The sequence below is a fragment of the Hippocampus zosterae genome, chromosome 2 (assembly GCF_025434085.1).
Source record: "Hippocampus zosterae strain Florida chromosome 2, ASM2543408v3, whole genome shotgun sequence".
Taxonomy (NCBI): domain Eukaryota; kingdom Metazoa; phylum Chordata; class Actinopteri; order Syngnathiformes; family Syngnathidae; genus Hippocampus; species Hippocampus zosterae.
The window spans coordinates 11,319,396-11,342,630 of record NC_067452.1 but is presented as its reverse complement, the minus strand read 5'-3'; the positions used below and the strand labels follow the sequence as shown (position 1 = coordinate 11,342,630).

Sequence of the window (23,235 nt, the reverse complement as noted above, 5' to 3'; positions counted from 1 at the left end):
AATAGCTCTGATCATTCGGTAAGAGGATGGAAACATGCCGATTTCGCGAATGCCAAGAGTGGTGAATCTGAAATCTGCTTGATTAAAAACAACAGCCGTTGGTTATAGCATCTGTGCAATTTAAAACGGGCCAGCACTCCTGATTGTGAAGGCCTCGGGTAGATGACACAGCAACACATAGAAGCCTAAATCTATTTGGACAGAAAAATAATAATAATAGAAAACATTTACAGTACATTACTGGAAGCTGAAGATAAATGAGATAAGACAGCTGGGAACAAATCAATACATTTCATGTTTGTTGTAAATGTAGGTCAGTACTTCTCAGTGCTTAGGCATTGGTAGCCCTGACTGCATACAAATGAACCGTCCACGCAAATTTTCATCATTGTTGAATGATCATTATATTTCATTTTAAATTAATTTATATACTAAAACGTTGTATAGCAATTCAAAAAAGAGTGGAGCAAGAGACCAACTGTTGTTCTCCAGAGAGAGAGACAGAGAGAGGGAGTTCTTTTGACTTAAGTAGTTTATTTTAAAAAGTAATCTTTTATTTTCCTTATATCTTTTCTATACCTAAACACACACCAATGATCAGGTACTTCAGCGAACCCGCAGCAGGTAATCACCCTTTTAACAGTCAGTCTCTTGCAGTTTGGTGCATCTGGCTCTGAAGCGCCAGATGGAGGGAAGTTGTCTGCAGTGTTATTTGTTGGAAATTTGTCTCTTGATGTATGCAAATATAGCATCCTCATCAGCTTACAGAGATATCTGCGCCTAACACTGACGTCAAACGCGCTCACTCGAATCAACTTGGGTATCTGTAGCTGTCACAGTATTACACCATTTTGTAGCTTTTGAAATCACACTGTCACATGGGGATAGCGGTGTGTTAAAATACTTTTGGGATTTGTTGTATTGTTTGTTAGGGTGACGACTTCCACTAATGCTCCTGAACAACAGTGCAAGGCAGTTAAATGCTGCCTCTGTAACGGGCAAAGCATAATTGGCATTCTCCTCAGCGCACAGACGACAAAATAACACTTATCAATATGTCTTACTTAGCTCTAACAGCTCGTCCTCATGGTGTAATTACATTTAAATTATTGCTTGATCAAGCGTAGACAACGAGATCATCACAGTACACTTGGATGTCCTTGGGGATTTGCCCCCCCCCCCCCCCCCCTCCCCGCCAAGCTTCTGTGAGAATACACTTGCTTACCAGTACATTGCATGTTATTTTACAATCCTCAAATGTACTGTATATGCTGTCTGGCTGCACAATTAATCTACCCTAATTCAATCACAATATAAAACGTCTGATGATAGTACTGTATCTGCTATTAGTCATCCACCAGCGATCTCAACTCCTGAGAGGAAAATGCGCACGAGTGATGGATTCGTATATATACACAAAACTTAAAATCCATTAAAAAAAAAAAACATACTCACCAACTACAACCTTCACCTCACCGCCATGACGATTAAGTAGACATTTGCGTTTCAAATAATGCTCAGTTGTAATTGACACCCTCAAATTATTAGCTGTTAAAGCAGAAGCTTTGATCCAACTCTTGTATTGGATCTCATTTTGAACTGGTGTACCCAATACAGCCTGTATTCAAATGTGACAGCCTATACAAGGATGGAATTGCTATTAAGACCTAAAGCAGTTTCAGACCTAGATGATCACCTTGTTATCGCTACGGTAAAGTTCAATGAGGCTTTGTGTCTTATCCGGAGGTCTGGTGAACCAGCGTTGAATGAGAATCCCGGAGATTGGTTGGCGTGTTGTCAACAAGCTTTTCCTCGTCTTGATTCTCCATCGCAAATGTGAAGGCAGCATCTCTGTGGTTGCCAAATGGACCACACGATGAGCTAAGAGAAATTTCCAAAGGAGGCTAAGGGAAAGGAAGAGGAGAGAGACAAGAGGGCAGTACATGATTAGGACTACTCCAGAAGCATCTGTACTTTGAAAAGTATCACAGAATAAAATGCATTTCCTCTCTTTTGTAAAAATAAAATAGACAAATGATGCTGGGTGATGTTTTGTTGGGCTTTTTATTCGTGAATTGTTGAGCTGGGTGCTCAAATTAAGAAAAACATTTTTTTTAAATCCTGGAATAATTTTTTGAATTTTGTTCTTGCTTTTGGAAAAATATCAATTTTGGAATGTGCAACTTCGAAAAAAATTGCAGGCTATATGGTCCAGTTCTGCCAAGTCAAACAAAAGGCAAAAATCTAGGATATACAGAGGATAAAATATACAGACATAAAATAGAAGAAATACACAAAGCATTTTTTTGGGTTGGTACCGATGCTAGGCTTTAATAAGTGGGGAACAACATCAATTTCATTTTTAACACACCAAGCTTTTGCATTTGTGGTTTGTTGCTTGCTACTACGCAAAGCTCGGGTGTGTGACAGCATGACACAACAAGCTTCACTCCACAATGTCGTTAACTTCCTCTCAGAAAACTACAGATGACACCAGCCAGTTTCCCTGACGATCAGCCAACTCCCGACATCAAGCGTCATTAGGCGGTCACACTTTCCCCGCCAAAACTGTATGCATTTTTAACTGGGAGTTCCTCTCTCTCGATAGCCCACAACAACGCGGCAATTGTTTCCCGGGTACGCACAGATGCGAGCGTGGCACTTGAGTGAACCTGAGCCACGACACGCAAGCGGCAGAAGAATGAAGTGGCTGGAGATAATTTAAATGAGCTCCCGGAGGAGTCCTCACAGGAGGAAGTGGATGGAATGGGAGGTGCGCAGAACCCCACCGAATTTGTGCAGAGATAATACACGTCCCTTCTTTTACCTTGTGCATCACACGCGTAGCTCGTAAATTCAACTGTGATGCAAACCAAATCAAACTAACCGCAATGGTCGGCAGTATCTTCTTTGTTATTGCAATAGAAGGGGTCAAAGGTGGCATTGGAGGGTGGGGGTGGGGGGGTGCAACCGTCATCTGGCTTCAGCTAATTACCAGTGAGACGCTGTGGCATGGCAGATGGCTGCATGCAAAGAGAGACTTTGATGAAAATTTTATGTGTTGAGACGGAAGGAGGAACTGACAAGTCGTTATAATGATAAACCAACAAGCACGAGATGAGGAGGAGGAGGAGAAAGATTTATAATAATCTTCGTTCTGAACATGGCCCCGAACCTTTCACCCCATCCGCCCAACCCTCCCAGCGCTCTTCGGATGTTACAGTGACCCCTGCAAAGCTTATGCTGCATTGGAAAGCTAAGAGGCTTTGGGCATGGAAGACTCCCCTTTACCTCATCCTGCACAGGCGACACAATCCACCATGCCACATGGACCGTGGAAAGTGAAATCTAAAAATACACGCTTAAGTTCATGCTGAAAATGCGCCGAGCAATAGATTTCAAACATGAAAGGGGTGAAAGTACTGCAGTAAAGGTTGAACTATTTTTCATGTATTGTCGCTTACATACATTTGCATTCTACTTTGATGTTCTGATTTAAATTTTCAACAACCATAAATTTTCAGCTTGCCAGTGTAGTAGATGGCTCATTTAACCGTGACCTGAAAGTTTGCTCAAAGTTTTGTTGAAAAAATAGGGTGCTTTGGCAAGCGATATTTCCTTCTGCAGACTTAACATTTTATACGCTGCATGGTGAAGTCACTGAAGAGTCAAAGGTCTGTCATTTTCCATGTCATCGTCATATGAATGTTTTATGGACTTTCTCAACTTCTCTACCCCTCGTTTCATGTGTAAGCCAATTACAAGATGAGCTCAGTATAGCCACATCCATCGCTTACAAAGTTCACTTCAGCAACCATTTGACACCGATTATACCAAGTCCACGATGAAAACACATCTCACAAACAGAAACGCCCTTTTTCTTAGCTTAACTCTCTCAGTGTTGCGCGGTGAATAACATCTTAAACTTCAGTCTGTTGTCTCGCAATTAGTGTGGTGACTCAGTATCGACTGTGAAGTGTTATTACGGGGCTTTGAGCACGTGTGTCTGTCACAGACTGATTAGCACATAATGGAAGGCATGGCCTTCTGCCTTCTGCTTGGCTCTCGACGAAGGCGGACGCTTTTTTGCACTGCTCCTGCCCTCACCCCACCCTTTCCGTGCTCGCCACTTAGTCTTTGTGCTGTCTTTGTATAACTTTTTTCCTAGCCTCCTACCGTATCTAGGAGGGCCCAGGGAACACTTTAAAGCGGTACGTGTGAGCTACGATAGTTAACAGGCTGAAAAAGTGCGTGGCATGCCTCTGTTTCAGGCTGTTTCTCATCATGGTGTGTGTGTGTGTGCGCGCGTGTGTGGGTTTGTGCGCATGCGCGCCGGTAAGGGTAGATCCCGGGAGGTTAGTTGATCGAAAAGTAGATCTTCGATACAAAAAGTTTGGGCACCCCTGCTGTAAACAGACAAGACAAGTCATAATATAACACACTACGAACACAAAAGCTAACTTCAAAATAAAAGTTCACCCAAAAATAGATTAGCTACAAGCAGTTTGCATCGTGGATTGATGGAAATAATACATTTATTGACACCAATGCAACAAACCGAGGAGGCTTTTACTTGGAAGTTTACTGGCATGGTGGCGTGACGGCGAGCTTGACTTGTCTTTTTGACATTTTGGCTTGCCTTAACACAATTATTACATAAATGCTGCCAATATCAACACAGCGTCATCCTATACTCATATCGAATTGCGAATTTAGGATGGGAAGAAAACAATAGTTAATTACTATGCTACGACCCTTCCGCATGATGGCAACAGAGAAGGGTCTAACATGGGCGTGAGTAAAAATTCGTGCACTAACAAGGTATGGGCTGTCTAAACAGAAATGAATCAGCACATTCAACTGAATTGGGGACACAATAAGGTTGAAAACTGTTGAACCCACAAAATGGCCCATAAAGAATCCAAACTGGTGATGTAGCAGGTGATGATGTCACATTAATTTTGTAAGTGAAGTGCAGCAAGCTAAGACTAATGTATGCATTTCTGATTCACATGTTGCTTGTGATGTCAATCATCATCAGCATTTGAACAGAACAAGAATGGCCAGAGTGCTGGTCAAATGACCAAATAAGGTATTAATTGAACTTTTTTAAAATTATAAACACAAACAAAAGTTCTCACTTTAACTCAATTCAACTCAATGCATTTTTGAATCTCAATGAATGACAATTCATTAAAATGTTGATTTACTGTCTGCTTATTTTATGCAAATGAGCGCGCCGAACCATAGTTCCGTTTGAATTTTAATTGCAGTTTTCCCAAAGAGTAATTGTCAATTATTATCAGTAACTGGATCTTATTTGTATCAGCAGCAAATTTAAGTGAATACACAAATCTATAATTCGATCTTAATTAAAACCATTTATTTAAAATGTTAATGTCTTACAAACACGGTGATGTTCTGTGTGTCTCTTGTTCCTTCAAGTCAAGTCAAGTCAAGTCAAGTCAACAGTATTTATAGAGCACTTTCAAACAGCCACCGCTGCATACAAAGTGCTGTACATGGAGCGATTTAACATACACAATAAACAGTAAGACGAAATGGTAATAAAGGCGGTAGAAAGCACCAAGCAGTAAAATCATGCTGAGTCGAACGCCAAAGAATACAAGTGGGTTTTGAGGAGGGCTTTAAAGATGGGCAGCGAGGAGGCTTGCCGAATGTTCAGTGGGAGGTCATTCCAGAGAGAGGGACCTTCATCCAAAATGCTTAATCAAGTGTTGCTGATTGGGGTTATTTGTAAATTGTGAAGCCGCTTAATTGGAAAAAGCTTTGCTTCAGTTGGACTGAATTTATATAGCACATTATCTTCATGTATGTATTTATCTCAAAGTTCACTGCTATGAGTGGTTACTGTGAAAAAAAAAACACAGGCGTCAGTAAAAGACAAAAATACAGGACCAAATTACAGTGGCATCTTAAGATAACAGTTGAATTCATTTGGTATAGCCTTTACTTATTCAGCATTATGTTGTCAAAAAATGAAATGAGATGCACAAGATAATCAAGTGCAGTTTCATAAATCCCCATCAATCTGGGAACACAATATGTATTTTTTGGACTGTTTTTGACAGAGTTTAAACAATTCCTGCACGGTGCTGTATATCAGTGCATTGTTTTCTGCATGTATTTGTTTTTATTGTTCATTTGAAAATGTTGGTTTGCCTGTCCCCATGCCTGTTGAGTATTCTGCGACAAATACATTTTGAGCTCTCCGTCCTGCTCTCTGTGAATTAAGACAAAAATTAATTCTGAGCTTCTGTGGAACGCTGCTTTTGGATTATGGATCGTGACTTCGCCCCTGTCCATAATTTCTCACCATCTCGCCGTTTAATCTAACTGCTCTGTCGGGGCTCTGTAGTGACTGGTCGCAGTTGGTATTAAAGTCATCATTGAACATAATTTCCAACTATTATGGTTGTTCGGCACGGCGGCCCGGTAGTCCAGTGGTTAGCACGTCGGCTTCACAGTGCAGAGGTACCGGGTTCGATTCCAGCTCCGGCCTCCCTGTGTGGAGTTAGCATGTTCTCCCCGGGGCCTGCGTGGGTTTTCTCCGGGTGCTCCGGTTTCCTCCCACATTCCAAAAATACGCATGGCAGGCTGATTGAACACTCTAAATTGTCCCTAGGTGTGAGTGCGAATGGTTGTTCGTCTCTGTGTGCCCTGCGATTGGCTGGCAACCGATTCAGGGTGTCCCCCGCCTACTGCCCGGAGACAGCTGGGATAGGCTCCAGCACCCCCCGCGACCCTAGAGAGGATCAAGCGGTTAGGAAAATGAATGAATGAATGAATGAATGGTTGTTCTGCGTGCTGCACTTGGTTCCCATACCACACTTGCATTGTTTTAACTAGTCACGATGAGAATACCCACTAGAAGGAATAGAAGACCCAAAGTGGCATTGAGAGTGGAAGAAAGGTTACTTGTAAAAAAATGGTCGTTCTACTAGTGAGAAATATTCAAAGGGTGTATATCAAAGCAAACAAAAGTATTGTGCTGCCATGTGATCGTAAGCTATGAAATAACAGAAAACAATGGCTGACGACAGTGGAGTCTGTATTGCAAGGAAGCCTCTGCTGGATCCAAGCCAGCTTTTATTGATGACTGACTGTTGAAAAAGTTGACTGAAACTGTGACTGTGAGGCAGAGCATCAAATTAAGTGCTGCCATCAATGAAAGCACATGCTACCTCTTCGACGTCCATTTCCATATATGTCACAGCAGGCACACCTGCTCCCAGGCTGTCAATTTAGCCAAAGTTAAATCAAATCTGACCGTTTCTTCTCAGGCAACCCAAGCGTGATGATTTTGTTACTTACTCCGACTGAGGAGCTGAAGGTTGCGGACCTCTTCTCGAACCTGAAGCTGGAGGACCTGTTGGAGGACTTCCTTTCTCAGCGTGTCCTGGATAATTCCCATCCTCTGGAGCTTCTCCCCGTTCAAACGCAGCAAGGCTCGTCCTGTCAAGAGAAGATGGGATTTTCGTTTGAACACCCTCAAGGGAAAGGGTGAAAGTGGGTAAATGCTAAATGCAGTTAACGGTCAACTGCACATCCTCAATCGCTCGCTCCCACATACTCAACATGCCAGGCCCTCCTTTTAAAGACACACACACACACATTGACTGTCACAGAAACTATGGCATAAACTGTGAATATAGTGAGCCGAAGTGGACAAAAACAATTCCTGCACCTCCCATGCATACATTGGCATTTCAATGCATTAACAGTGATTCTTTGAGGTTATATTGTTATCGTTGTTATTTCATTGTCATGTATTGCGAGCCTGGTCTTGAAGGGAAAACCTGTGGCAAACAATGGATTACTGTACTGTATTTTCAATTCATATTTAGCGATTTTATATATCACCAAATACAGAATATAGAAAACCAGTTTTAATAAACAGGATTGAAGTAATTTGTCATGAGAAGGAATGTAGAATGGAGGTGGATTTGCTGCTAGTTAAGGGAAACTTTATTGCATAAACTGGTGGGCGTGTTTGTAATTCAGCCTGGAGATTCACAGCCTAATCCACATCCACGCTGCAGATTTCCAATTAGCAGCAGCAAAACGTATGGAATGACCATGAAGGCATTTGTTCTGGGTCAGATTTATTAAAGAGCTGGCATTTAACGTAGGGGAGATTTGCCATATGCCATTTGCCATAACAAGCACATTGTATAAGCAGCCTGCATTTGTATCACCAAACAGAAAAAAAGTGCTTCTAGCAAGAGGCAGGCTTGCACACACGCGCACACATGTGCACGCACGCACACGCACACGCACACACACACACACACACACACACACGCGCACGCACGCATGCACGCACGCATGCACACACGCGCACACATGCGCACACACACACACACACAAACACACACACACACACACACACGCACACACTGTTAGTACAGACAGGTATTGTCCTTCACTGCAGAAAGAGAAATTCATCATAGCTGTCTCAGCTCCCAAATTATATCATTAGAGTCATTACTCATAAAGTTGTCATCTCCCTTTTTAAAAACACGCTATCTATCTATCTATCTATCTATCTATCTATCTATCTATCTATCTATCTATCTATCTATCTATCTATCTATCTATCTATCTATCTATCTATCTATCTATCTATCTATCTATCTATCTATCTATCTATCTATCTATCTATCTATCTATCTATCTATCTATCTATCTATTCATCCAATCATCCATCCATCCTAACCCTGTCTTAGCAAATAGCATGTCACTGTAAAAGGTCATCAGAGATGGAAACAACAAAGAAAATGCAGCAAAATCTAACAATCAGTACTTTCTCAACTGCACCATTATCGACCTGATAAAATAATAGAGAGCTGGCCGTCATATTTTAAATGACAAGCAGAATAAAAGATGGAATCATGTGATCCCTACGTGTTCATGATAATGAAGGCCCAGAACTCCGTTATTTGGCTTTAAAAATCATCTGCAAAGGCAAATGAATAGTTTGAGTTTATATATTGTTTACTGTTTGCTGACGATTCCACACGACTACCGCATGCGCATACATCACAATCTATTGAAACCTCCATTTCCCGCTTGAACCCACTCCATTGTTTGTGAACTCTGATGTTGGCATATATTTCAAATGCTAAACAAAATTCAACTCTGAATCCATTCTATGCTGGTGCTTGTGTAAATAAAATGTGGACCACATGCATCGGTTCCTTCTATTAGAGCTGCTACTTCGAGGCAAGGAATTTCAATTTCAACTGTGTGTGTGCAGGTGAATTTAGTTTTGAGCATAGAGTAAACCAAGCGATTCTGTAAATAAAATAACAATAATATACTATTGGTCATATTTTTTTCTCGTGGAAAACCATCTTCCCACCATAACCCTCCTTTATGTGTGCTTGCACCAGTTTGTCCTCGAGACACAATGCCCTGGCTATATGCATGCATAAATGAGACAAAGCAATAGAATGGAATTCAAATCAATTCTCCACGACGTGCTACGGCTCTCATTAATTGCATGCAGATTGGGAGAGGAGCGAGCACCGTCAGAAGAGGAGAAAGACAGAAACAAAAGCTGCTCAAAAGAGATCACGACTCACAAAACAAATTGCATATTAACACTTTCAATGGCAAATGAGCGGCTTTTGCAGCCAGATAGGCACTGTGAAGAGCATGAAAATGAGGGGTATTTTATTTTATTGTTTTTACTCTTCACAAACACTTCACTCGGAAAACGAGTCATGATGAAGCTTTGCTAATGGTGAGTAATATTTTTTAAAATCTGATTCTCTGCTGGTTCACAATATACTGTGTGTGTGTGTTTTTGTTGTTTGTTTGTTTGTTTATTGAACATAAAACATATACAGTAATAATTTGACAGAAAATAAGGTAGATAAAAAAGTAAAAAGAAAGAAATCAGTCTTCATTCAACACAGTTATTTATGTTCAAGGTTGTAGGATGAAGTAAAAAAAACTTATCTAGTCCTACCCCGTTATGTGTTTATATCTACTAAATCATTTTTATATCAATCAGAAAAGAAAAAGTAAGAAGAAGTCTCCATTAAGGCTCATACTTTACCCTTAACCGTGATATTTTCACAACTTTTGGTTTGTATCGGGATTATATACATCCTCACCCTGGCACTCTTGTGTCAATTTTCTCTTGTATTCATAATGGATATTTCAATACCTTTCTCTATTTATCAACTTAGTTCTGATTTATCATTTTATTTAATGTTTAGAATTGATCATTTTAACTCTGATTGATGTAGGTTGTTTGTACTATTTTTTTGAATTTGTTTTTGAAATCAGCAAGCGATTTACTCATTTTTAGGTCAGTTTCGAGATTATTCCACATATTAACACCTTTGCTAGATACACTTCTTTGCTCGATGTTTGTTCTTGTTTTGAGTTTTTTGAATAAGTTGGTACCTCTTAATTCATAGTTGCTTTCTCGAATTTCAAAAAACTTCTGAATGTTTTGGCAGAGCAGGTTATTGTGTGCTTTGTACATTAATTGGGCGATTTTAAAGTCAACCAGGTCATAAAATTTCATCGTATTTAATTTGATAAATTGTGGATTTGTGGGTTCCGTATATTTTGATCTATTAATAATTCGAATTGCTTTTTTTTGTAGTTTGAGAATAGGGAGTGTGTTTGTTTTGCAGGCATTTCCCCATATTTCCACACAGTAGGTCATGTATGGTAATAATAATGAAGTGTATAATGTGTACAAAGATCTCTTATTTAGCACTTCCTTGGTTTTCTAGAGGATCCCTAAGGTCTTGGCTATTTTTCTTTTTACGTTATCGATATGTGGTTTCCAACATAGTTTTGAGTCTATTACTAATCCGAGAAACTTGGTTTCATACGCTCTTTCTATTTCAATTGAGTTTACCATAATTTTAGCTTTGTGTTTGATTGGTCTTGTGCCAAAAACAATTGACTTCGATTTTTTCAGGTTAAGTGACAATTTATTTCTGTCGAACCAGTTTTTTAATTTGTTTAATTCGTTTTCTACGGTTGTCAGGAGCTGTTTCAGATTTATTCCAGAACAGTAGAAAGTTGTATCATCAGCAAATAGGACACATTTAAATAGTTTTGAGACCTTGCAGATATCATTTATATATAAGATGAATAGTTTTGGACCAAGCACTGACCCCTGAGGAACTCCGTGAGTGATTTTCAGTTGATTCGTTTTTTTATTGTTGAGTTGCACATACTGATATCTGTTTTCTAAATAACTTTTTATCCATTTATAAGCTACACCTCTAATGCCATATCTTTCTAGTTTTTTCAATAATATACTGTGATCTATTGTGTCAAAAGCTTTTTTTAGATCTAGGAAAACCCCAACAGTAAATTCTTTGTTGTCTATATTAGTGGCTATTGCTTCCACAAACTCCATAACTGCCATTGAGGTGGTCCGTTTTTCCCTGAAGCCATATTGATTCTCACTTAACAGCGCATGCTTTTGTATAAAACTATTAAGTCTGCGAGAAAATAGTTTTTCTAATATTTTTGAAAATTGTGGTAGTAGTGATATTGGTCTATAATTTGTAAACAGATGTTTTTCTCCACTTTTATAGATTGGAATAACTTTAGCAATTTTCATTTTTAATGGAAAGATACCAGCTTTGAATGACAGGTTGCATATGTGCGTGAAAGGTCGCACTACATATTCTATAATCTGCTTGATTATTGTCATATCTATATTAAAGCAATCAGTTGACTTTTTATTTTTAAAAGTTTTTATAATATTTGATACTTCTTCTTGTTCTTGTTCTTCTTGTTCTGAATGAATGAATGATGAATGAATGAATGAATGAAGGAACACCGTGGAGGAGTTTTTTTCTAGGTATCTATCTATTTCAAACAGGTTTGTTGGATCAGGAATTTGTTTTGCTAGGTTACTGCCAATGTTGACAAAATACTCATTAAATTCAGTTGCTATTTCTGCGGTTTTTCCCAAAATAGTATTTTTTCCTTTGATAAAATACTCTGGATAATCCATTTTTTAGGACTATTTCTGATTACTTGGTTAAGTATTTTCCATATTTCTTGTGTGTTACCTTTATTCTGCTCTAATAGTGCATGATAATGTCTCTTTTACTGGTTCTTATAATATTTACTAGTTTATTTTTATAGGTCTTCTTTTTTTTCTGCTTCTTCAGTTCTGAATTTTAAAAACAATTTATATAAATTGTTTTTCTTTTTACATGCGTTTTCTATGCCTTTCGTTATCCATGGCTTACTTGGGTCTTTATACTTTTTGGAAACTTTAGTTAATGGAAAATGTTTATCATATAAGGAGATTATGGTAGACTGAAATACTTCAAACGCTGTATTTGGGTCTTCGTTTGAGTAGACCTCGGTCCAGTTTTGTTTTTCTAGGTCTTGCTTAAAGGCATCGATGGAACGTTGGGTTTTTAGTCTTATATCTGTTATACGAGTTGTTGATTTAGCTTTTCTATCGAAATAATCACTTATGATTATTTACAAATTACTTACAAATGGTCACTTATGTCATTAATGAGAAGTCCACTTTCCATTTTATGATCAATCTTATTTATAAATATGTTATCTATTAATGTGGCCGTGTCAACTGTTATTCCGCTAGGTTTCAGGATTACTGGGAAAAAGCTGTTGCTGTACATAGTATTTATAAAGTCAGTTGTTTTTTTGTGTCTATTTGGGTTTAATAAGTCAATGTTAAAGTCACCACATATTATTCGTGTTTTCTTATCGTTGTAGTAACTGAGCATATCTGTTAGTTTTTTTATTGAATGTGTCAATACATGTTCCTGGTGTCCTATAGATGCAACTTATGATGATATTTGATGCCTTTTTATTGTGTATTTCAATGGTTAGACATTCCATTACGTTTTCTATTGTGTTTGTCAATCTCTCGATTTTACTGCATTTAAGTGCTTTGTCTACATATATTGCAACCCCCCCCCCCTCCTTTTTTGTTTTCTCTATTAGTTGCAAACATTTCATAAACTTCTATTTCCATTTCAGTTGTTTTATCTTCATCAAGCCAAGTTTCTGATATGGCAATTATTTTAAATTTATTGAATTTAGTCAGGTATTCTTTAATTTTTGTGAAGTTTTTATAGAGACTTCTACTGTTTAAGTGTATTACCGAAAGTGCATTTTCCAATTTTATATTAGTGTTGAATTGCTCATCCAGGTAATAGTCAGAGTTTGTTACCCTTTGTTTGTTGTTGAAGAAGTTATTGTCTGGGTCCAAATTGTTCTCGGGATCGAATGGCTTATAGTCAATATCTTCAAAGGGTTGGAAGTTCATGGTTTTGGGATGTGAATTTCCCGCTCCCACACGGTCGTCGATGGCTCCCTCATGGCCGTTGTTCGTTCCCTCGCTGTCGTCGCTCGCTCTCTCGCCGTCATCACTGGGTCCCTCGTGGTCACTGGCTCCCTTGCGGTCGTCGCCGACTCCCTCACGCTCGCCGGCTGGCTGCCTCCCGGCTCTCTCACGCGCGCTGGCTGGTTGTTTCCCGGCTGCCTCAGGCTCGCCGTCTCCCGGCTCCCTCGCGGTCACTGGCTCCCCTGCAGTCATCACTGGTTTCCTCTCGGTCGTCTCTGGCTCCCTTGCGGTCGTCGTTGGCTCCCTCACGGTGGTCGCAGGCTGGTTGTCTCCAGGCTTCCTCACGGTCGCTGGCTTCCCTGCAGTCGTCGCTGGCTTCCTCGCGGTCATCACTGGCTCCCTCACGGTCGGTCGTCGAAGGCTGCCTCGCGGTTATTGTCCGGGTCCAAGTTGTTCTCAGGGTCAAACGTCTTGTGGTCAGTAGGGTTGGAAGTCATCAAAGGGTTGGAAGGGTCATCAAAGGATTCGAAGTCCATATTTTTTGGTATGTGAATTTCCTGCTTCAGTAGGGTCAGAGTTTTTATTGTCGGGTGGTGAAAAATTCTCAGTATGCTGCTTGATGGTGTTGAACTCGAGCCTGTTGTGTTGGAGTACGGGGGTGGACAATAAGTTTGTTATGTCTTAAGTAGGCAGTTTCCCCTCTGTCACGTGCAGCTTTTAATTTTGGGAGGAGCTCTTTTCTTTTTTGTCGTACGGCATCTGTAAAGTCTTCGTTGATGTAGATGTTGGAGCCTTTTAAGTATTTTGCTTTTTGTAGGATCCTTGATCTGTCCTTGTATCTAAGAAATTTCACCACAACTGGCCTTGGTCGAGGTCTTCCAGGGTCTTGTCTTCCTGTGCGGTGAGCTCTCTCCACCTCAATTTGCCCCTGTATCAGCAGTTTCTCCTTAAGGATTTTTTGAACTTTTTCCTCTGTTTCAGTCCACGTTTCTCCCGTTTTTTCCTCAATTCCATCAATTACTAAGTTGTTTCTTCTTGACTGTCCTTCCAAGTAGTCCACCTTGTCCGTTAATACAAGCATGCCGTCACATACTTTGTAGAATTCCGTTTGCATGTCTTTGGAATGGCCAGTTTGATAGATTACCGTATTTTCACGACTATTCGACGCATCGTACTAATGGCCGCAGTCTCATTAATGCGTGACATTTCTGTATTTTACACATACACAGGACGCATCGTACGAATAGCCGCAGTTTTACAGTGGTAAAACATACGCCAGCTTAAACATACGGCATGCATGCGCGCACTCTAACACGTTAGCTTGAAGCATACGGTAGCATGCCAAAACATACAAATAAGATAAAAACACGTTTTTAAAAAGGCAACGAAAGCAGAACTGAGTTCGGGTGTATTTTATTTAGCCATCGTACAATGTTCTCACGTTTTTCGATCAATCATCACCTAGAAATCCATCAAAGTCCTCATCCTCTGTATCAGAAGCAGAGGACTGCACATCTCAGTTGTCATTGAATGCATCACATGCTAGTGTGAGTTGCTACGCATTGCCGAGCGGAAAGAAGGAGTAGCAACAGCAAAGTCAACATTTCTCTCGTGTGAAGCTTTCCCACATTTGAAAGTAAAGAACAGAGCGAAACATGGTGGCAGCGCGTGTGTGTGTAGAAAGAATTGAACAATTGTGCAAGTACCGTAATCCATCAAAAACGCCGCGTTCCCTCTCGTTGTTGCGTATTGTGGCGTAACTCGCCAAGCGCTGCCTCTCACTCTTTGTAAAGTTGTGTTTGCCACCGATCATCCATTGTTCCCATGCCGTTTGCAACTTTACTTTGAACGCCCGGTTGATGCCAATGTCCAGCGGTTGGAGTTCTTTAGTCAAGCCTCCGGGAATAACGGCAAGCTCAGAGTTCATTTGCTTGACTTTTTTTTTTCACCGCTGCTGTGAGATGGGCACGCATGCCAAAAGCATAACCGGTGGCTTTAAGTTTGAACTGAGGTTCGTAGGCGTGCGTGTCTTTTTGTCGAATTTATTTTCAGGGGTTCTTAGAAACCAAAACCGGAGTTGTTTTGCAACAAAGCACATTGCCACACTCTATACAAGTGTTGGTACCTGCTTGCGGCGTCCACTTACACGCCCACCCTTCACCATTGGCGGACTAGCTTGTCTGTCCTCTCTCTCCCTCTCTCTCTCTCTCTCTCCCTCTCCATATATGTATGTATACACGCCCACCCTTCCCTGATTGGCCGACTTCTTTCACAGTCACTTCCGCCTTTTCTCTATATAAACAGCGTGTCGGCAGTCAGTCAGATTTTGGAACTCAGCGCATATAAAGGACGCTCCGCACCATAAGGCGTACTGTCCATTTTGGAGACAATTTAAGACTTTTAATGGCGCCTTATAGTCGTGAAAATACGGTAGATTTTTTTTAATGTCGTCTACCTCTTTTTGGGTAAAGTTGATGCTGGTTTTTATTTCTTGGACTTCCCTGGTAAAAGTGTCAAGTCGTGAGTTTGTTGAGTCTATTATCATCTTGACAAATCCTTTGAAATTTTCCTGTTGTTGTTGCAAGAGCGCCGTAAAAAGTTCTTTTTGTTGCTGGAGTAATTCATTTACTTGAGTGAGGGTCAGGGAAACCTCTTCCTGCTTTGTGTCTTGCTTCTGTTTGGGTGGCATTTTGTCGGGTCTCGTTGCTAGCCGGTTGTATGCTAGTTTGTGACGTGTCCAGTAGGCTTGCTGCTGGGTGTTTCTAACGTGGCAAGTGGGTTTACCGGCTCCCTCACGCTCGCTGGCGTTTGGTTGGTTGGTCTCTGGTCGTGGGTTCCAGCTGCGTAGCGACTTTTCGCAGTTAGCTTCCGTGCTAACGTCTGCGGTGTGTGTGTGTGTGTATTATACACACACATACACACACATTATATATATATATATATATATATATATATATATATATTAGTGCTGTCAGTTTAGAGCATTTTTAAATGACTTTTAACGTGATTTAATTTTTTCTCGCGAGATTAACGCGGCACACGTCACAGCGGATTTTATGTTGCTCTATAAATAAACCGGAAACAAAACAACAAGCACGCTGCAGAACTCCACACCCATGTCTGTTTTGCCAGCCACGGCAGCGCGAGACAGCGAAAACGGATACTTAAAGAGTTGATGAATGGAAAGTTTACTTTTAAAAATTTGCCAGATTGTTCCACTGACAAGACCAAAGTTACCTGTATGTTTTGCAGTCGTAAACTGAGCGATCATTACATAGCATGTAGCCTGTTGAGTACGATGTATGCCACTGACGCGGTTGTTATTGTTTGGAACTACAGTATTTTGTGTGGAAGTTTACCGTGTTCCGTGTCCATATAAGTAAAAAGGGTGGATCTTCTCTGTGCTCGTCTGACAGCGACGGTGCGCTGAGGCACGTCGAAAGTTCAGCGTTTTTAATTCGATTAAATATTTTGATCGTTTGACAGCTCTTATATAATATATATATATATTTATTCATATAAAATAAATCCTATAAAATATATATATACACTCGGGCGGCCAGGTAGTCCAGTGGTTAGCACGTCGGCTTCACAGTGCAGAAGTACCGGGTTCGATTCCAGCTCCGGCCTCCCTGTGTGGAGTTTGCATGTTCTCCCCGGGCCTGCGTGGGTTTTCTCCGGGTGCTCCGGTTTCCTCCCACATTCCAAAAACATGCGTGGCAGGCTGATTGAACACTCTAAATTGTCCCTAGGTGTGAGTGTGAGTGCGAAGGCGAAAGATTGCTCGTTTCTGTGTGCCCTGCGATTGGCTGGCAACCGATTCAGGGTGTCCCCCGCCTACTGCCCGAAGACAGTTGGGATAAGCTCCAGCACCCCCCGCGACCCTAGTGAGGATCAAGCGGCTCGGAAGATGAATGAATGAATATATATATATATATATATATATATGAATGAGAATAATGATAACGATAAAATATATCGCGCCAGAGCTCTAATCACAAGCTGCAATTGCAGACTGCTGAACGCTAACAACTTCCGTTGACGCACGTCACGCGTTACCGCAAGTTAAAGATTTACCTGCTTTATTTCATTTTATTTTGTTAATAGTTTATGTGAAAATTAGACTGATATGATGATTAGAGTGCAGTGTACATTAACACCAAAAATATGTTATTAACATGCACAAAGACACACAAATGGTTGTGTGTTTTTTTTCTCCTCTACACCCCTCGCGATCGACTTGGTACCAGTCCGCGTTCTACCGGTCGATCACCATCGACGTAATGGGCACCCCTGCTCGATGCACCCAACGCTGTATTTTGTTCTCATTCCTTTGCACCTCTGGCGGTGACTCTTACATTTCCAAATAATACTGTGCCATAATGCATCACATCTAACACTTTGATCCAAACAAAATCATTGACTTCTGGAAAGCAGTTTGCGCTCACATAGGCCTGAGTTTGTGCGCAAACACCGAATTAAAGGGACTGAGGGTTGCACCGATGCAGATGGGGGCTCTGAAGAAATCAGTTCAAGAGAGATTTCGACATTTGATTGATTGTTGGCACCTTCTGTGCATTGTTTTTTATGTTTTATACTCTATGCGTTTTTCTTTCCACACAATCAAATTGCATTCATAAGCTCTTATTTTCGCCTTTAAAAAATCGACTAGTGGAAATTATGACTGGCTGGTTAATTTTAGAGCGTAGTTTCGAACCCTGATCATGACCAACCATCAAAAACAAAGCAACGGGTTCAGTTTGTTAAAAGTATATTTTATGTATTCAAAAATAAATATACCGGTCGCCAAAAAAAATTAATGTACTGTATTGCACATACAATTTGAAAAAATCTTTACATATACTATTGTAGATCACTTCAAAACATGGCTTCTTCTGTAAGAACTTGCAATGCGACATCGTTCTTCGTGCAGTTTGCCCAGAACAAAAAAGGGATAGAGTTGTGATAAAATGATTAAATAAAAAGCACACAAAATGATGTCCCCAATGTTCAAGTGCAAATTGAATGGCGACACTGATCTCCTCGGGCAGCTTGTTCCGCTGTGATGGTGCGCTTCCTGAGAGACTGTGATAGACATGATTATGTGTGGGTCACTGAACAAAAGATGATACAGGCAGAGAATTCATCGCAGGGCCACTGCTTGGATCCGCCACCCTTCGGTGAATGCGTAAATATGACAATTCATACGCAAAACATGTATTGATACTTGCCATATGCATCAGCAAGAGCAAACCAAAAAAACTGTGTGTGCGCGTGTGTGGTTGTGTATTTGAGAATATCTATAGAAATGTTCAGATCTGCGAATCTATATTTACAATTATGAAGTGCTACAATAGTCTGCTTGTTCCCAGACATTGCAAATAAAATGGAAAACAGTGTGAAGAGAGAGAGAGAGAGAGAGAGAGAGATTGAGTGTGCGAAAGACAGTGTCTAGTTCCCAACATTACAAATTTCCTCTCAGGACTAATAAAGGTTATCTTTTCTTAATAATATTTTGTATCGACTTGGCTCAACTTCTTGACTACACTATATTGAACCATCAGTTAAGCACCCTGTAAGGTGAATTCTGAAACTTGATTCTGAATTCATTGTCCACATTTGAAGTTCATATTACAGTACTGCCGTACTGAGAAGCCAAGAGGAGCTGAACCTCCACTCCAGCTTACAAGGTCATCTGTCTTATACCACCCCCAGGTGGCCAAGGTGCACACACCAGAATGAGGAGCAAAACTGAATGATAAATCATAACAAAGATGGCTTGATTTAAAAAAAATTCTCAGTGGTAAATGGGCCGTCACCCCGCTTTTCTACCTCCAGTACTCAAAGCGCTTTACACTGTTACCACATTCACCTACTGTTGACGCTGCATCTGGGGGCTCAGTATCTTGCTCAAAGAGAATTCGACAACCACCCTACCACTATTTAAATGTGTAATTCCTGTATTTGCAGCATATGAATAAAGTGCTATTTTTATCATTAAATAACACATTTTTGGGAGGCTGGATGTATAAATGGCATTTGCATTCATTTCAATGGGGAAAGATGATTGAAGATAAGAGTGTTTCAAGTAACAAGCTTGGTTAAAGGAACAAATTACACTTGTATCTCAAGGCACCACTGTAGTTTGTATTTAAAAATGTAACTTTTTTTGACACAGCTCGACTGTCTCTGCTTGTGGGAGATAATTGTTTAAACTCAGAATCATGACTGACTGTCATGACTAACCCCCCCTCCCCCCAGCTTTCTCTACCCAAAATAGTCTGCAGTTCTTGACTACACATGAATGCTTACTCAATCTCCTTTGGAGAGATTTGGCTGCAAACGTGCTTCCAGTTGAGCTGGCTAAGCTGTGTAGCCACAAACCCAACTAAGCTGTGCGTCCACATACATTAAAATAAAACTTGCAAAACCAGATATGCCAAGCCCTTCATTGCACTGATTTACAAAGTCTTGATGAAACAGGCAGAGTGAAGCAACCTTTCTGTCCTTCCAAGACATGCCTGCGCTTGAGTTGGCACGAGCTGAGAGCGGAACTAAAGATGCAGTGCATTAGAGGTGTAACAATATGTTTTCTAACTGATAGGATAGGTATTAATGTTAGACCTAACGATTCAACAAAAAGCGAGATAGCGCGTTTTTTTTAATGATAGAATTGGACTCAAGGCAATTTCGACACGATATTTTGATACAAAATTATGATTGACTAACAATTTGTTTTCTCGACATAAACCTATCATCATAGTCCTGTGTAAAATACATATGTCCATTTTTGTGATTAAAAAAATAATTAAAAAAATAAACGATAAAAAAATGGGTTTTTCACAGGACAAAGAAACTAATTCTTTGAGCAGGATGAGAGTCATGATTGGGTTTTTCACTCAATAAGGCAGTACCAGGTTTTTGATCTGGCCCACTACTTTAACGGAACTCAGTTGCTCTTTGTGACGCTAGTTGAGATGCGTTGACAAATTGTCATGTTCCTGTTGCATTTCACAAGGGATTTTCAAAGGCTACACGTGGCGACCGTCTTGTCAAAGTGATTATCTTTCTGGCTAAATCCATAACGCATTTCATTGTCTTAAAAATCAGCTCTTCCACGCCACCATGATCTATGTTGCCTGCTTGAAAAAAACTACTAATAGTTGACTAAAAATAACTTTCAAACGTGTATAAAAACTACCGGGGTATTAGGAATTTGGACTTTGAAGTTATTTCTTTAATTATATTACTAATTGAACTTAATCAACGACTTCTAAAAATGATGTGTCAATGTATGGCCAGCATCAATGTAAACAAGTCCACTGCCTATCGATGTTGCCGGATTGTAATCCAGACACAAGGAGAGTTGTTTAAACAGGTCCATTGTTCCATCCCTGCAGTGCATGTTTTGGTGAGTACCTGTGATGGCGTGATGGGAGAAGGCTTCGACATAGGTCAGGTAATTGTGAGGACAGTGTTTCTTGAGCCACTTGCAGACGTCCTGCTGAGTCCACAGCACAACAGGTTTGGACAGACTGGACAACGTCGGGCTTGTGTGATACACAGTGAAGGCTTCACCTGGATGGAGCTGAAAACAAGCAGGCAATTTTGGATGAACAGATTTGTATTGTCTGCATGCTTAGTGGTGCTTTAAGTCATACAGAAATAGCAAGTCAATTAAGCCATTGAATATTTTGGTACCATGATATCCTCCTGAAAATTCAATTGAATAATAGGGCATTCGGATAAAAATAAAAAGTCTGGACTTTGACTCGGCCCCTCCAAAACTAATTTTGTTTTGGCTATTCAGAGGTGCACTTGTTTCTCAAGATCTTGTAGCCTACATCACTTTGTCTGACAGATTCTATTTATGTGATTTCTTGAGTCAACGAATGTGGTGCTTGGGTGTTGCTTGTCTACTTTGTGATTTAACAATGGGGGGAGCAATTACTTTTTCACATAGGGACAGGTAGTTTGGCATTTCTTTTATTTTTTTTTGGGTGTGTGCCAAAAATTGGCTTTTAGAAAATGTGTGTGTTTTATATATATATATATATATATATATATATATATAAAAATCCTCATCTCACCCCTCGGGTGGTGTCCGTCCCTCATTCAGCTCGGGTCCTCTACCAGAGGCCAGGAAGCTTGAGGGTTCTGCGCAGTATCCTTGCTGTTCCCAGCACTGCACATCTCTGGACTGCGATGTCCGATGTTGTTCCCGGGATCTGTTGCAACCACTCATCTAGTTTGGGGGTCACTGCCCCGAGTGCTCCGACCACCACAGGCACGACTGTCACCTTTACCTTCCAGGCTCTCTCCAGCTCCTCTCTGAGCCCTTGGTATTTCTCGAGTTTCTCATGTTCCTTCAACCTGATGTTTCCATCACTTGGGACCGCTACATCCACTACAACGGCTTTCCTCTGCCCTTTATCTATGATCACGATATCTGGTTGGTTCGCCATTACCATCTTGTCAGTCTGGATCTGGAAGTCCCACAGGATCTTCGCTCTGTTTTGGCCACCACCTTCGGAGGTGTTTCCCATTTTGACCTTGGGGTTTCCAGTCCATACTCCGCACAGATGTTTCGGTAGACTATGCCAGCCACCTGGTTGTGGCGTTTCATGTAGGCTTTCCCTGCCAGCATCTTACACCCTGCAGTTATGTGTTGGATCGTCTCAGGTGCCTCTTTGCACAACCTACACCTTGGATCTTGTCTGGTGTGGTATATCTGGGCCTCGATGGCTCTGGTGCTCAAAGCCTGCTCCTGAGCAGCCAGGATGAGTGCCTCTGTGCTGTCCTTCAGGCCAGCCCTCTCGAGCCACTGATAGGACTTCTTGAGATCGGCCACTTCAGTTATGGTCCGGTGGTACATCCCGTTTAGGGGCTTGTCCTCCCATGATGGTCCCTCTTCCAGCGACTCATCTTCTGTTCCCCATTGTCTGAGACATTCTCTGAGTATGTCATCCGTTGGAGCCTTCTCCTTGATGTATTCATGGAGCTTGGATGTTTCATCCTGGACAGTGGCTCTCACACTCACTAGTCCCCGGCCTCCTTCATTTCGGCTTGCGTACAGTCTCAGGGTGCTGGATTTGGGATGGAACCCTCCATGCATGGTTAGGATCTTTCGGGTCTTAACGTCCGTGGTCTGAATCTCTTCCTTTGGCCACCTTATTATTCCTGCAGGGTATTTGATCACTGGCAGGGCATAGCTGTTTATTGCCTGGTTCTTATTCTTGCCATTGAGCTGGCTTCTTAGGACTTGCCTCACTCGCTGGAGGTATTTGGCCGTAGCCGCTTTCCTTGTTGCCAGTTCGAGGTTGCCATTGGCTTGTGGTATACCAAGGTACTTGTAACTGTCCTTAATGTCTGCTATTGTTCCTTCGGGGAATGAGACCCTTCAGTGCGGACTACCTTTCCTCTCTTAGTCACCATCCGACTACATTTCTCAAGCCCGAATGACATCCCGATGTCGCTGCTGTAGATCCTGGTTGCGTGGATCAGGGAATCTATGTCCCTTTCGCTCTTAGCATACAGCTTTATGTCATCCATGTAGAGGAGGTGACTGATTGTAGCTCCATTTCTGAGGCGGTATCCATAGCCTGTCTTGGTGATTACTTGGCTTAGGGGGTTCAGTCATATGCAGAACAGCAGTGGGGAGAGTACATCACCTTGGTATATGCCACATTTGATGGACACTTGGGTAAGTGGCTTGCCATTGGCTTCAAGTGTGGTTTTCCACATCCTCATCGAGTTCGCAACGAAGGCTCTTAGGGTCCTGTTCACCTTATACAACTCCAAGCATTCAGTGATCCATGTATGTGGCATCGAGTCATAGGCTTTCTTGTAATCAATCCAAGCTGTGCACAGGTTGGTACGTCGGGATCCGCAGTCTCGTG

The 23,235-nt window shown here is 41.1% G+C and overlaps 1 protein-coding gene and 1 long non-coding RNA gene across 4 annotated transcripts in view; one reads left to right on the top strand and one right to left on the bottom strand.

The window, feature by feature from the left end:
* The window catches only part of LOC127595403 (uncharacterized), a 69,400-nt gene that overhangs the window by 19,573 nt on the left and 26,592 nt on the right, over positions 1–23,235 (top strand). The gene's annotated exons all lie outside the window — the stretch shown is intronic.
* The window catches only part of LOC127595351 (sterile alpha motif domain-containing protein 10-like), an 88,374-nt gene continuing 65,653 nt past the window's right edge, over positions 515–23,235 (bottom strand). For 2 of the 3 annotated variants that reach the window (XM_052056856.1, XM_052056858.1), the window contains 3 exons: positions 20,756–20,924; positions 7,336–7,476; positions 515–1,904 (listed from right to left, as the gene is read on the bottom strand). In XM_052056856.1, the coding sequence (XP_051912816.1) occupies positions 1,882–1,904; positions 7,336–7,476; positions 20,756–20,924 (333 nt within the window). In that variant the 3' untranslated portion in view covers positions 515–1,881. Of the gene's footprint in view, positions 1,905–7,327; positions 7,477–20,755; positions 20,925–23,235 lie in introns of those variants that run through there. The other variant, XM_052056857.1, reaches the window with a different exon arrangement.